This window comes from Cavia porcellus, unplaced genomic scaffold, assembly GCF_034190915.1.
Source record: "Cavia porcellus strain 051 isolate PalLab524CR breed Dunkin Hartley unplaced genomic scaffold, mCavPor4.1 scaffold_3, whole genome shotgun sequence".
NCBI classification, from domain to species: Eukaryota; Metazoa; Chordata; class Mammalia; order Rodentia; family Caviidae; genus Cavia; species Cavia porcellus.
The window spans coordinates 9,109,479-9,125,516 of record NW_026947486.1 but is presented as its reverse complement, the minus strand read 5'-3'; the positions used below and the strand labels follow the sequence as shown (position 1 = coordinate 9,125,516).

The window sequence follows — 16,038 nt, the reverse complement described above, 5'->3', positions numbered from 1 at the left end:
CATTAATTGGTCCTAAAATCAAATATATCCTATGAAATTACAGTAAGATTATTTTGAATTTAACTGATCAAATCTGTTTTCCTAATGTAGCATTTTAACATTGTTATATTGTTAAATGTCACAAAGGGAATAGGGCCAAAAATTGTATAATTTCATATATTCATATATATATATAATGTCCTTAGATAAAATAAGATTATTTAAAGAATAAAATGTCACTAATCATGGAAGCACCCAGAAGTTAATATAACAAAACTTTATAATATTACAAAAATTTTGGTATACAATCCAAGTTGTTTCAATAAATTCATTTCACAGGCTACTGTCAGTCCAAAAGTATGTTGGTCAGATACAGGTAGATAATTATTTTTAACTTATTTAACATTCTACTATTAAAGCTGAACATTTAGAACTGGAAATATGTGATGTAATTATTACGATACGATATTTTGATAATAAATCTGTTTTGCCATTCTCTCACCATGGCTTCATAGCGTTGGTGTAGCATATTTTAAGAAGCAGCATCTTAATAAAGCAAGCATTCTTATTAGATAGAAAAAATAGAAACCCGTGTGAAATAGACAATAGACAGTAACGTACCCCTATTATCAGAATTAGATGAATTGATACTTTTTAGAAAGAATGATTTTACAACTGTTTTTAAACCTGCCTGAATGTTTTCTCTTGTAATCTTATTAGGTAGGAACTGTAAGATTAGATAATCTAAGTAATTTGTCTACTTGCTACATCTAATAATAATGTAGTTTTGAGTTCTAACCTTAATATGAAATTCTTGCTCTATTTCCTATAGTAGGAAAAATTTCATGCACTGAATTGAGAAAATCAACACTACTTTCTCACATTAACCAGGGAAACTACGTATAAAAGAACTCTTGTTGCCACTCATATAGCCTGTTTTTGTGCTTTTCCATTTATAGAAAATATATGAACTAATATGTATTAAGTTGCTGGAGATTTTTTTGAATCATCTCAAAAAATATTAATATAGAGGAATGTTTTCTCCTTCCTTTCATTAGGTTTACATTTCCTAGTAAATGAACTTTATTGGTGAATAAATCTAGTATATCCATCGTAAGTGTTAATTTTCTTGTAGATTCTTTTCTGAAGTTGTATTTTATAAAATAGATCAAGCTACTTTTAAAAGAGAGGTTTTTTGGTAGAAGACACTATTCACTTTTTTATTTATGGCAGTGAAAAAATTAGCTAATGAAACAATGCTTTTTGAGCTGATGCCACAAAGGACACTTTAATTGTAAGGACACTTCAGTCAGTTTCCTGACATAGGTGTCTTGTATTGTACTTGTTGCTTATGTTTACCAAACCTTTCTTTGGTTACATGTGAAAGTTAAAATCTGACCCATGCTACAATTTTTATAACCTTTTCATTTTTCTCACATCATTGAAAAATTCATACTTGAGTATTAGAAATCTTATATGAGGGTTTATTTTAGATGCAGTTATCTTTCACCATAAAAATGATCACAACTTTTTTAGACATGATAGTGATAGTGTCTGCCTTCATGCAATCCTTTTCTTGTATTTTTCTCTTTCAGAGAAAGCCGTGTATACTTTTGGACTGGGACAATTTGGTCAGCTAGGCCTTGGCACTTTTTGTTTTGAAACATTGGAACCTAAAGTCATTGAACAAATTAAGAATCAGAAAATAACTTATATTTCCTGTGGGGAAAATCACACAGCTTTGATATCAGGTATGGATTAGATTTTTTGTATTGATAGTACAAGGTATATTGTTCTACAAAGTAACATATTGAATGTATGTATCTAACTAAATAAAGTGATTAATAACAGCGTAAAATGCAATCCTTTGTGTGAGTATTCCAAAGTATAAAGCTATAAACTCCTTTATATTACTTTAAATCAATTTAAAATAAGTGTGGGGACTAGAGGTATAACTCAGTAGCAAAACATCTTCTTAGTATAGGTGAAGCGTTGGGTTCAATCCCCCACACCAAACAAAGGTAAACCATCCAAAGATTTAGAACCTCAAAATAGGACCTTGATACCAGAAAAAGCCATAATATTATATTTCAGTAGAAAACTGGAATCTTCTTGAAATTGTTATCAGTATAAAGGGTTTTTAACTTTGCTCAAGCCAGAGGGAAAAATCTCACAAGAAAGAATTTATATTACATTATTCTTTTGTTTTAATCTGACAGAGCTACATTCAGGCTGAATAAATTAAGATGCTTTTTCCACCAGGAGGAGTTTTAAACATTGACAACTTCCTTATCTTTCCAAAGAGACACCTCAAAGTACACTAAGTGAATATATAATCCACTCTGATTTCTCCTTTATCCAGGGAGATGTTCCTTTGGGCTTTCTTCTCACCTTAGAAACTAGATGATGCTAATATTGTAGCACGCAAGAAAATTCTTTCTCAAAATGTTTCAGTAACTTACCTGTAGGTAATTTATATACTCCACAATATAAATACTTTTTTAATAAAAAGGCCCATATTTTCCCTATTTTTATCTAAAACTGAAGTAAAGCATCAAAAAGATATCATCTAATAGGTTTCAATAATCCAAACTCTCATATTTCTCCCTTTTTTATTCTTTATAGAAAATCTTATACTCATATAGTGGTATTTAGTTACAGAAAGTGAGAGTCAGGAAGTACAACCAAGGTACACAGTTCCTTCTTCCCCACAGAATCACAGAACCCTTGAGAAGAAACAACCTGCCCAATATCAAGTATCAGTGTTCTTATTGATGTAGAATAAAAAGTAGCATTTTATAGAGTATGGAGAAGTATTATTCATTTGCTTATCTACTGAGAGTTGTTCGTGTGTATCCTTCACTGTGGAATCCTAGCCTCAGTTTCTTTGTCTCGCTGCCTTTTTTTCTTCTGTTTTAAGTTACCATTGATGATAAATTCAGTAGTAAGCAGTTTTTATGTATCATCTGGCATTCAAGTAGATTACTTGGTTAAATTTTCATAGTACTTTTCTCCTAGTGAACCCAAATAATTGAACATTAATTTTGGCTTTTTATATCTTATATCCTCCTAGTGGGCCCTTCTTAGGGAGTTTTTTTTTTTCTTTTAAGACAGATTAGAGATATGTAGTGAGTTGTCTGTAAGATCTTGGTAGTTTTTATTATAGTCAGTGGTTCATGTTTGAAAAATCTGTCTGAGATTGGAAGTACAATCAGGCGTCTTGGATCAGAGTTCATTTTTTCAAGCAAATGTGAACAAAATTAGAAAAGCAAACCTTAGCATTTTTAGATGAAGAAATTTAAGAAAGAAAAATGATAAGGAGTATATACATAGAAAGAAAGTAAATATCTAACAGACATATAAGACTTTGAAGAATCTAAATATTGGTTATTACTTTTTATATGGAATCTGTTTTTTGTAAATTAATTTTTAAACACTATACTAGATTATGGTATTTGTAATAATTATTAAATTAATTCTTGTAGATTTTCTGAGTATGCAGTCATTTTGCTTTATTAAAGCAGAAATCCCCAAATATGATCTAATAATTTCTCAGTTTAAAACCATTCATCCAACTTCTTACTACTCTTTACATAGGGTTTAGAAATTCGTAATCTGAATTAATTTATCCCTCATTTGGTTAGATCTTACCTGTTCAGACTCATCTCATATCACTCTCCCTTTCATAATCTAGGCTCATTGATTGACTTTCATTTTTCTATTGACCTAGATGCCTTCTATGCATGTGCTGCTAACTCTTATAGTTAAACCCTACTCATCTTTTAGGTTTCAGTTTGAAAGCCTGTCCTAATCCCCAGACTACAGGAGTATCCCTCTCCTCTATGCCCATATTGGCATCCATTGTTTGTGTTTCCACACAAACAATGTGTGAAACCTAATTTGAAAAGCCTCATATAAGGGAGTAGTTTATAAAAAGAGTAAGACTTTAGAATATCTGCTGTGCTAGGGGGCAAAAGTGCTAACTGGAAAGAAGTGACAAGATTATTCATCATCATCATTGGTTTGACTATTGAGTGGATCCAGTTATTGATAAAAAAGACTAGTCAGCATGTTTCATTGGTTTATGGCCCTTCTTTAAGCAGTATTCTATAGCCCAGGAGCTAAAGTAGTGAAAGAGACAGGTTGGTCTAACCCAGTAGTTTTCTATAAGTGGTACTTTTGTTTCCCCAGGAAATGCTTGTGAAGTTTGGAGATATTTTTGATTGTCACTTCTGCAGGGAAGGGGATGTTGTTCTACTTGCTTACAGTGTGAATAGAGAGAGACCAAGGATATTGGTAAACATCCTACCAGGGCATAGAATACACTCAACATAAGCAAGAATTACACAGTCCCAAATGTCAATAGTGCTGTCTTAGTTGCTTTTCTCACTACTAAGACAAAATACTGGATACCTAAAGTTAAAAGAGGAAGATTTCATTTCAGCTCAGAGTTTGTAGAGGTCTCAGTTCATCGTTAGCTGGTTGGAAGGCAGAGTAGCATGAAAGAGGGGGATCACAGTGGAGAAATGTTTCATGGTATGGCAAATAGAAGGCAATGTGCAGCAAGCCTGCCTACCTTATTGCCCCTTATAATCCATCAGACTACCAGCCTTTTGATTTGTGCCTACTATACTTATAGTAGGGCTTCCATTATCTACACCCTTAATTGACATTCACACACCTTAGTTCAGCTACCATCGAAACTTCCGACTCATGACCACTTAAAGCTTGGGGAGGGGCATAGCTATAAGCCATAACAAGTACTGAGGTTGAAAACTGATCGACCAATTACTTGAGGAAAGAAGAAAATAGATTGTATTGGGATGGAGGGGGTTCAGAACATAAGGATCTATTTCCCGTTCATAATATGTATAGCACAAAATCTTGTGTTGTATTGTTACTTCCAGGTTTTAAAAATAATTTTCAGAGTTTCTTTATTGCCTATTGTTATATATGAGACTGTAGAGAACATACAGAGTGTTAATCAATGGATCAGAGTGAATTAAATATAGAACTTGATGGGAAAATTACTAATTGCAGTGTAAATTAATTTATTTTTTGGTTTACAAATAGAGGGATACAACTAATACTTTATAATTCTCTTCTATTTTGTATTTTAGATATAGGCCTTATGTATACTTTTGGAGATGGCCGGCATGGAAAATTGGGGCTTGGACTTGAGAATTTTTCAAATCAGTTCTTTCCCATCCTGTGCTCTGAATTCTTGAGATTTACAGTTCAATTGGTAAGGGTATCACATTCTCATTTTTACATTTCAGTATTTTTATTTTGAGTCAATGTTAAGTTTATATGAAAGAATACCATGGATATGTATAATCAGTTTCACTAATTAAGAGCCACATTTCAGATATTATGTCATTGTGAAAAATCTGTTCCTTTCTTAACTTTCCTCTTTTAATATATTCCATTTTCTCCAAAGCTTAATTCTTCTTTATTCTCATGTCTTTCAAAAGCAAGACTGTGCCGTGCTTATAAACTTTTTAAAAAAAAAATTATCACATAATAGGAAACTCATGGAATGAAATTAGGAAAGAAATGCCTTTTACAATAGCAAGAAGAAAAAGTAAATACTTAGGAATTAACCTAACCAAGGAAATGAAAGGACCTGTGCAGTAAAAACCGGTATTCTAAAAAAGAACATTAAATAGAACATCAGAAAATAGAACAGTATTCCCTTTTCCTGGATAGACAGAATCAATATAGTCAAAATGGCTGTTTCTAAAGCTGATTTTATATATATATACATACATATATATATGTATATATATATATATGTATATATATATATACATACATATATGTATGTATATATATATATGTATATATATATACATACATATATATATGTATATATATATATACATATATATATATGTATGTATATATGTATATATACACATTTAATGCAGTCCTAATCAAAATACCAACAACATTCTCATGGATCTAAAGTAAGCAGTCCTAAAATTTATATAGAGCCAGAAGAGACCCAGAATAGCAAAAGCAATTCTGGGAAACAATTGTAAAGCAGGAGACATCACAACCCCAGATTTGAAGTTACATTACAAAACTATAATGTGAAAAACAGTATAGTTTCAATCCCTGGTACCGATAAAAAAGAAAAAGACAAAAAAAAAAGTATAAGGCTGGGGATTTAGCTCAGTGGCATAAGTGCCTGCCTTGCAAGCAGGCAGTCGTGAGTTCGATCCCTGGTACCGATAAAAAAGAAAAAGACCAAAAAAAAAAAAAAGAAAAACAGTATGGTACTGACACAAAACAAACGTGGATAAATGGCATAAAATGGAGGATGTGGAAACGTACAACTGTCTGATCTTTGACAAAGAGGCTAAAAACATACTCTGGAGGAAAGATAGCTTTTTTTAAAAATGGTAGTGGGAAAATTGGCTCACTGCATGCAAAAGATTGAGTCTAGAACATATATCTCACCATGTGCTAAACTAAAATAAAAATGCATCTCAAAGATCTTAAAGCTAAGACAGAAGCACTTTATCTGATAGAAAATAAAGTAGGTAAAACTCTTGAAGATAGTCATAGGCAAGGACTTTCTAAACAGAACCCCAATTACACAAGAAATAACTTTAAGAATCAACAAATGGGATCACATCAAATTAAAAAAAGCTTCTGCACAGTAAAAGAAACAACCAACAGAGTAAGAGACACTTTACACAATAGGTAAAAATATTAGCAGCTATTCCTTGGACAGAGGACTAATATCTAGAATATATAAAGAAATTGAAAAAGATTAGACCTCCCAGAATAAAAGACCCAGTCAAAAAGTAGGCAACCAAAATGAATAGATACTTCTCAGAAAAAGTATAAATGGTCATTAAATACATGAAAAAATGTTAAATATCTCTTACCATGTCATAGACACAAATTAAAACAGCACTGAGTTTTCATCTTATTCCAGAAAGAATGGTGATGCTCAAGAAATCAAAACAAATGCTTGCAAAACTATATGATCAATGAATTCTTGTGTATTGTTGTTGGTATTACAAACTAGTATGACCACTGTGAAAATCAGAATGGATGTTGCACAAAAGCTAAAAATAGAGGCCAGGCATTGTGGCACTTGCCTGTGAGCCTAGTACTTGGGAGGCTGAGGCAAGAGGGTTCCCATGAGTTTGAGGCCAGCCTGTGATATATAGTGAACTAAGGGCCAACATGAACCACATAGTGTGACCTTGTCTCAACAAAACAAAACAGCCTAAACACAGAAATTCTATTTGACTTAGCTATTCCCCTATTCCCCATCTAGGTATCTTCCTAAAGACATATTACAGTAGTATCTGAACAATCATGCATGGCCACACAACTCATAATAGTTAAATCTTGGAATTAGCCTATATGTCCATCAAGACGTGAATGAGTAAAGAAAACATAGCATTTATACACATTGAGCACTACTCTGCCATAAGGAAGGATATATTTGAGTCACTTGTAGAAAAATGGATGTACCTTGAGACCACAGTATTAAGTGAAATTAATCAGACATGTAAGCCTATATATAGTATCACACATTTTCTTTTATATGACAAACCCAACACATAAATAAAGAGCAAAATAAAGGACAGATAATAGTAAATAGGGACATATGCCTTATGCAAAAGGGAAGAGAACAAAGAGATGGAAGGAAGGGAGAGGCAAGGAGAAGGAAAAGCAAAAATTTATGCATTATATATATGTACTATACCAACTTCCCATGAGGATTGTAGTCATTATGTACTACAAATATGTAATAAAAATAGAAATTAAAGGAAAATATGTTTTACTGGCTAAATATTATTCAGATAAGAATGTATCAATCATTTCAGTTTTCCATCACTGTCAGTACCATCTCTCTATTATTTCTAATGGTTTTGCCAGGTAAGAACTGTTGACTTTTCACATCTATTTTAGTACAGTGAACCCCATAGAGGCAGTGTCACATCAATGGATGATTGTGTGCCTCTTTTGTGGAAAAACAAGTAAATATTGGCATAAGAAATCTTAAGCTCTGAGGCAAAATTTTATCATATGCATTCTTTGTACAAACTTGCCAAGAAAACACAAGAAGAAGCATCCAGATGCTTCTGTCAAGTTTTCAGTTTCTAAAAAGTGTTCTATGAGAGAGAACACCATGCCTGATAATAAAAGAGCAAAATTTAAAGACATGGAAAAAGCATACAAAGAACAGTTTGAAAAAGAAATGAAAACCCATCTCCCTCCAGGAGTACAAAAAAAAAAAAACAGAACCAAAGATCCTATCACACTTTAAAGGCAACCTTTTACCTTGTTCTTCTCTGAGGGTCACCCAAAAATCAAATGAGAACATCCCAGCCTATCATTAATATTATTGCAGACATGTGGTATATCACTGCTGCAGATGACAAGACTTATGAAAGAAATCTGCTTCACTGAAGGAAAAATATGAAAAGGATATTGATGATTACTGAGCCAAAGAAAAGCCTGATGAAGCAAAAAAGGGAGTGATCAAGGCTGAACAAAGCAAGAAAAAGGACAAGGAGGAAGACACAGGGGGTGTGGAGGAAATGAAGATGAAAAGATGATAATGATGCATAAGTTGGTTCTAGCACAATTTTTTCTGTATAAAGCATTTCACCCTCTCCAAGCAATTCACTCCTTTTAAGGAAAAAAGATTAAAACCTAAAGTGTTTAAGACGTGTTTTAAAACTGTACAGTGTTTTTTGCATAGTTACACACTACCAAATGTGTCTTTAGATAGCCTTGTCCTTGTGGTATTTTCAGTAGCCACTAACCTTGCCCGATATTTTATGGGGGTTATAAAAAGGCATGGAAATTTAAAACAGGTTCTTGTTTTTACATAGCATATATTAATTATATATGAGTATGGTAGTTTTTTAGCTAACACTACTCTGTGACTTCAAAACAAGAAGTTGGAGCTGTTTTGTTGAAATTATGTCTAAGTAAATACGATTTTTATTAGTAAAATAGACTAGTGAAAATTCTGTTTACTTGGTCATGATAATATTTCTTCTTCAAAGACACATTTTCTTATACAATGGAACACTTCTATTTATTTATTTGCTAACCACTTAACGAAAGCCCTCTATCTGCAGGAGAGTTTACAAAGCATTTAGGCATAAGAAGTATCTAGCAGTGAACAAAATGACCAATCAAGTCTACATTTTTGAGCGTGTAGCTTTTTAAAGCGGTTTTTTGAGACAGGGTCTCACTATATATAGTCTAGGCTTGCTTTCAACTTGCTTGTTAGCTCAGATTGGCCTTGAAATCATGACCTTCCTGGCTCAGTCTTCTGAATGCTGAGATTGCAGGCATGTGCTACTGTGCTCAGCTCTTCATTGGACTTATGGAATTATAGGAAAATAATTTTATAAAGTTATAAAGAAAGTAGGTAAGTGTTAAATTTGAAAATACTACAAAAGAGAGGTGCAGAATATGCTGTTCTTATACCACGAGGTAGAATACTAAAATGTGGCTACAATTTGTATATTAAAAATACTCTAGGTCTTTTAGTACTTTTTAAAAGTTTATTTATTTTTCAAAATTCTTTAAATGTTTACTTTGTTCTTCATTGTTACATCATCATAGATGCTTACATTTTCCTCTAAGGACTTTAAGCATTAAACTTAGAAAATGTTCCTGTAATAGGCTTTGATTATCCCAAGAGACTGATTTATTCTTGGGACATTTTTTCTCAGTAGAACTGTGGACTGTTTTTTCAAGTGTTTAGTGTTGTACCCATTATTAAAATATAACATTTTGTAATTTGTAAAAAGACATGAAATGTAAATAATTTCTTCTCTATATTGTTGAAAGCAAATAGTGGATTAACTTGTTCTAATTTTTGATCATAGTGTTAAAATACTATGTATTTTATTTCATATGTGTGTGTGGAGAGAGAGAAAGATAGAGGGAGAGGAAGAGAGAAGAAGCAAGGTAGAAGAGTGGGAGAGGAGGGAGGAGGAGAAAAAGACGAGAGAAGAGATAATTTATGAGTCAGTCTAAGAAGTCTATCAATGAGTGAGTTGTAGCTGATCTGATAACTGTTAAAAACCCACTTGTGTTTGATGTCTATGTCAATTAGATTTTCTTTGGATTTGTGCTTTCAGGTTGCTTGTGGTGGATGTCAAACACTAGTTTTTGCCGCTCCACGCATTGATGTAGTAGGAGAAAATGACTTCAATCAAATAAATGATTTTTGCCCACCTGAAGCTACTTTGCTGGCCTCTGACAATCGGACCTCAGGAAATGTACTGCATAGAACTTTAGCAGCACGTCTGCGACGAAGAGAGCGGGTAGAGTTGTGATCTATATAATAGTGTCGTCTAGCATTGCAAAGAAAATGTGAAGAAAAACTTGTATTTATTTTTAAATCAAAGAGATGTGTTTTAAACTAGAATTACTAATAAAGTAATTATAGTTTTAAACTTTTAGAGAGAATTCAGAATTAAGTGACTAGTGACACAAAGTACAAAGTTCAAATTATAATAGTAACCTTGACTTGCAGACAGTGATACCATACAAAGCATCCATTTATTGGCCCTTTTATCACCTTAGAATGACTGCTGTATTTTCAACTGTGTATGGACTGACTTTAACTTTTTACATGGTTTTTCTATTGTAGTAGGATATATATCATAAGTGCTACACATGGAACAGATTTTTAATTGTGCAATATAGTATTGTTAATATAAGTACCATGTTGTGTAGCAGGCCTCTAGGATATAATCATCTTGCTTAATGGTATGTTCTTTTACCTTTTAGTTAAGTCTCATGAGCACTGGAAGGGTACATATCAGAAGCAATGAAACATGGGAAACCAGGACTTCAGTTTGAGAGAGGGACTATTCTTAATTAAGTTTAAAGATTCTCCTTTTGTGCTTTAAAGTTACAGTTTCAGCGACATCTTTTTTTAAAAAACAAAATGCTAAACAGTATTTAAAGGATACATACCATTTTTGAAATTACTTTGAGTTCTAATATTCATCCCTTTTGAAGTAGAAATGTTAACTAGCTTTTTACTATGAAAAAATATATATGGAAAGATTAAGGAATATCCTGTCAGTGTTTTGTAAATGTTGTTTACATGAGCAATATGTTGTTTTGCAGGGAAGATGAACACACTTATTACCCAATATGTGAAAAATAGTTTAGAATAAATAAGCTACTGAGACAACAGAACAAAATGTATTTGAGTTCTTAGGGATTATTAAGAAATAAATTAGCTGGGAATTCTTGGGTATGCCTGTAATCCTAGCAATGTGGGGGGTGGGGTGAAGCAAGAGGATCGCAAGTTCAAGTCTAGCCTATACAGCTTAGTGATCCAGCAAGACCTTGTCTCAGAAACAGGCTGAGGATGTAGCTCAGTGTAAACACAAAAATACAATGTAAAGAAAAGTATTTGTGGAATATTGGCAGACTTTGAAGTCTTTCTCATAAATATGTTTAGCAACTGCAGGGAAATTTGTACCAGTGTTATATGTAATACAATCTGACAGTTTATTTAACTTGTTTGTTTTAAAGGAGAAATCTCCAGATCTTATCCAAATGATGCAAACATTACCTCCATTAGAGGATACTTCCACAGTACCTGCTTATTTTTCCCCTGCTTTAGTCCCTTTGAGTTTATCTGTGAGTAACCTCTCAGACAAAAGCAGCTATGATCCGGTGGAGCCACTTGAGCCAGGTAATATTTCTTATCATGCCTTTCATGAGAAATGTATGTTTTATTCCTATTACTTTCACGTTTATCTTAAAATTCTTTTCTAATTACATTAAATTTTCCTCTCCCTAATTTAGAGTTTGATATCTGCGTTTGAATTCATGTTGAATTCATGAATACCCTTACAGAAAAAGCACTCTCAATAGCCCTAAGAGTGACGTGTAATCATAACAGCATTTCTGTGCAGCAATGGTTAATATTTATGGGATATTCCTTTATATTGCCTTTCTTAAGCCCTGAACCAACTCCATGAATGGATGGGAGTTATAGTCTTCATTTTACAAATGAGAAAAGTGAGGTTTGAAGAGACTGCCTAAGATCACTAATAAATTAATTGAATCTGAATTTAAGTGCTGGTTTTCTGGACCTATGTGAAATTCCACACTTTGGTAGTAATGCATAGTGGTTAAGAGTGTGGAGTGTGGAGTTCAGTTGATCTGGGCTTATATCCAGCTCTGCCTTTTACTATATGACTGACTTAATCTAAGCCTTATTTTTCTTATCTTTGAAATGAATTTATTAATGCTTGCTTCAGAAAATGATTGTGAGCATTCAGAGAGATCAGGCATGTAAAATACTTATCATTGAGCTCAGCACCTCTGAAAACCCTTTAGTAACCATGATTATTAATATCACTACATTATTGCTGATTAAGTACAGATTTCATGATTTAAATTTTAATCCCAGCTCTTGCTATTATTCACTCCTTCTACAGAATGTTGTTTCCAGACATTGGTGTATCTTAGTTGTGTCTGTATTTTACTGAAGGATATTTGCTTGGATGGTAGGGCAGAACAAGAAGACTGAGCCATGAGATCAGAAGAAACAGTAGATTTGGATTAAGATAAACCTGAACATCAGGCTTTAAGCCCCATTGCACTGACCATTATTAGTGCCTTTGAGATCAGGAAACTATGAAAAAGTTTGGAAAGTAAAGGATTGGGAACTCAGACAAGAGAAAGCCACAGAAACTGATCATTAAATGTAAACAGGATCTGGTAATGAAGTGATTCCTTGCATCTGACCTACAGCTTTTGTATGGTTCCTTTATTTTTAAAATTAATCTTGGTATAATTTTGATATACATAATGATCACATTCATCATAGGGAATTTGTTCCTGTACATAGTATTTCTTGATTATTATTTTCCCATTCCTCTCCCCTCCAAACCTTTTTTGCTCCTTATTTGCACAAGGTTTGTTTCCATTTTTTCCTTTTATTCTTTTTTCCCTCTTCCTCCCCTTACCTTGTTGTCCTTTTCAGTTGAACATTTTATTCCTACTTCCTAGTATCTATCATCCATTTTCATCCTTATTTATGCTTTTGGTTTCTAACACAAGAGAAGCAATGTGGTACTTAAACGTATCTGTCCGATTTATCTTGCTTAAAAAGTGTGGTCTCAAAGTGCATCCATTTATCTAAAAGTGTCTTAAGGGTAGTACTTCATCACATATAAGAATCACATTTTCTTTATCTATTCATGCATTGATGGGCATCTGAGCTGTTTCCAAGATTTAGCTTTTAAAATTGTGCTGCTATAAACATGGGTGTGCATATATCACTGGGGTATGATGTTTTTAATTCTTGGGAAGATGCCAAGAAGGGGAATAATTGGGTCAAATAGAATCTCTAGTTTGACTTTTCTGAGAAATCTCTATACTGAGATATTGTGTGTACCAATTTACACTTCCACTAACAGTCAAAAAAGATTGCTTTTACTCGAGAGCCTTAACAGTATTTTTAATGGTTGATTTCTTGATGATAAACACTTTTCAGGAGTGAGATTGACTGTGTTGGTTTAATTTGCATTTCTTGAATGACCAGTGATGTTGAATATTTTTTCATATATTTGTTGGCCATTTGTACTTCTTCATCTGAGAAGATCTGTTTCAGATATCCATTTTTGGATTAAGTATTTAAATTTTGTGGATCTGATTTTTTAAAAATTCCTTATATATTCTAGATGTTAGTTCTTTGAGGAATAACTCATAAAAGTTCTTTCACAGTCTGTAGGTTGTCTCTTCACTCTGTTGGTAATTTCTATTAGTAAGTATCAGTGTTGAATAGCACTCTTCAGCTTTGGACAATGAACAGGTAATAGAATCTGAGCAGTGTGTAAAAGGAAAAGAGAAATTTATGATTCGAGGAGAGATTTTTTTCTACTTTATGAGATTTAAATATGAAGCTATTCATGATTTTGTAGCTGGATTAAAAAGAAACTGTATCTCATGATTTTATGACTGTTTATTAAAACTCACAATGACAAGTAATTTGTAAGTTTTAGCCAATATATAATGTGATTTTTTTCTAAATCATTGGCAGACTTTAGTGTTTATATTGGAAGAAAAGAGTAGAGTAGGTCTTGCTCAGAAGGTGACATTTATGCTAAAACATGAAGGATAAGAAAGAACCATACAAAGAGACAGCATGTATGGATTTCAGGCAGAGATTTGGACAAAATGTATAAGGGAAAGCTGACCATGGTGGAATCAGCAGGGTAAGATGATATTAGAGAAAGACATGGTGAAAAATTATTCTTCATTTTGCAAGTGGAAAGAAGCTATTTGATTTGAATCTATTTCTTAAGTATAATAGAAAGGAATTAATGAATTTCAACACATTTCTGCCTTCTCAAACTACTAATGATACATACAAAACTGTCCTATCAAGCAGCTTGTATCACTGGTGGTAGAAGTGTTACAGTCGTGAGTAGGACAATCATGCATTTATCATCAGTGGTTAAAGTTGTTTGGCAGTGAAGTATGAATTATGATCCTGTCGTGAATGTGTTAAAGAGTCAACTGATACATTCTAGTCCAATTTATATTTTAAGAGGATTACTCTGGCTCTATGTGGAAAAGTAGAAGTTATATTTTTCAGCCTTTTGCAAGAGGTGATGGTGTGTGGACCAAAGCATGGACATGGAGAAAAGGGGCAAATTTGAAATATTTCAAATGTAGGTCCCACTAGACTTGGTAAACTTACTAATAGAGTACACATAGATGTAAAAAAAGGGAATAATGTAGGATAATTCCTAAGAAAGAGGTTGGTTAACAAGTTTGAGGAAGAAATTTAAGGATTGACTCTTCGTAAGGAATGCAAGTTGAAATAGCAAATCAGCAGTTTAAAATGCAAGTCTAAAGTTTAGGAAAGAACTCTGGACTAGAGATACAGACTTGAAAATAATCAGCACAGAAATAGTACAGTATTTAAAATCCATGGCAATTGTTGAAATCATCTGTTTGAGAGCAGAGTCAGAAGAGAAGTAATCCAGTATTGTAGTTTTAAGTACATCTAACATTTAGATGGTAGAAGAGGAAGAACCAATAAAGAAACCTTTCTCAATCTTATCTGGGAATAAGGAGAGAAGAGCGAAATTAGAGAGTAGTGTCATAAATACGAAGTATTGCTTAAAGATCAAGAAAAAGAGCTCAAAGAAACATCCAGTACATTTGGTATCATAGCGATTACCAGTGATCTCAACAAGAGCGTTTCCAGAGGAAGATCTGGAAAGAAACCAGAGGGATAACAGTTGAGACATGAATGAGGAATGAGAAAGTGAAGAGGAGATGGGATATCTAGATCATTATGTTGTCTGTGTGGTCATGAGGTAAACTCAGACATCTGAGATAAAAGCTAGAAGAAACTGTGGAGTCACTGGTGAGAAATATTGGAGCATGTTTATATGCCAGTGAAATATCCAGGACTACTTGGTAGCCCAGGAGACAAGATGCAGAGCTCTCAGAAGAGTAAAAAGGCTTGAATGCATAGAAATCTTTGGTAATAAGAAAATTAGAACTTGGATACAAATACAGGAAATTGTGTATGTTTGTTGATGAGATCAGATAGATCAGGTTTGATAGCATCTATTTTCTCAGTCAACTCTGAAACAAAGCCATCAGCTTAAAAGAATTACGATGTGTTTTCTAAACCTATGTTGTATGCCCTCTACAATCTGTCTGTGTAACACTTTCCACGTTTCTGTTCCTTAGATACAGTTCAATTGCTATCTGCTTCATTATATTCAGAGAATATATGATACTTATGAACATAAGTGAGGATTTTCCCATAACATTCTCACCTGCTTTTTGGGCTTCATCTCTCAGTAACCTTTGTCTTACAATCTGTTTCAATCAGGAATATCTAAACGATGGCCCATGGACCAAAACCAGCCATTCACATTGTGTAGTACATAAAGTTTTATTGAAACCCAGCAATACCCATTCTTTTTAGATATTGCCTATAGCTACTTCCATGCTAGATTATTAGAGATTGAGTTAGGACAAGACCGTGTGGCTCACAAAGACTAAAGT

General features: G+C 33.2%; 1 protein-coding gene across 4 annotated transcripts in view; it reads left to right on the top strand.

Moving 5' to 3' along the window:
* Rpgr (retinitis pigmentosa GTPase regulator) overlaps window positions 1-16,038 on the top strand; it is a 66,009-nt gene that overhangs the window by 14,883 nt on the left and 35,088 nt on the right. For all 4 annotated transcript variants that reach the window (XM_063245699.1, XM_063245700.1, XM_063245698.1 and 1 more), the window contains 4 exons: window positions 1,575-1,730; window positions 5,100-5,224; window positions 10,113-10,298; window positions 11,527-11,689. In XM_063245699.1, the coding sequence (XP_063101769.1) occupies window positions 1,575-1,730; window positions 5,100-5,224; window positions 10,113-10,298; window positions 11,527-11,689 (630 nt within the window). The remainder of the gene's footprint in view (window positions 1-1,574; window positions 1,731-5,099; window positions 5,225-10,112; window positions 10,299-11,526; window positions 11,690-16,038) is intronic.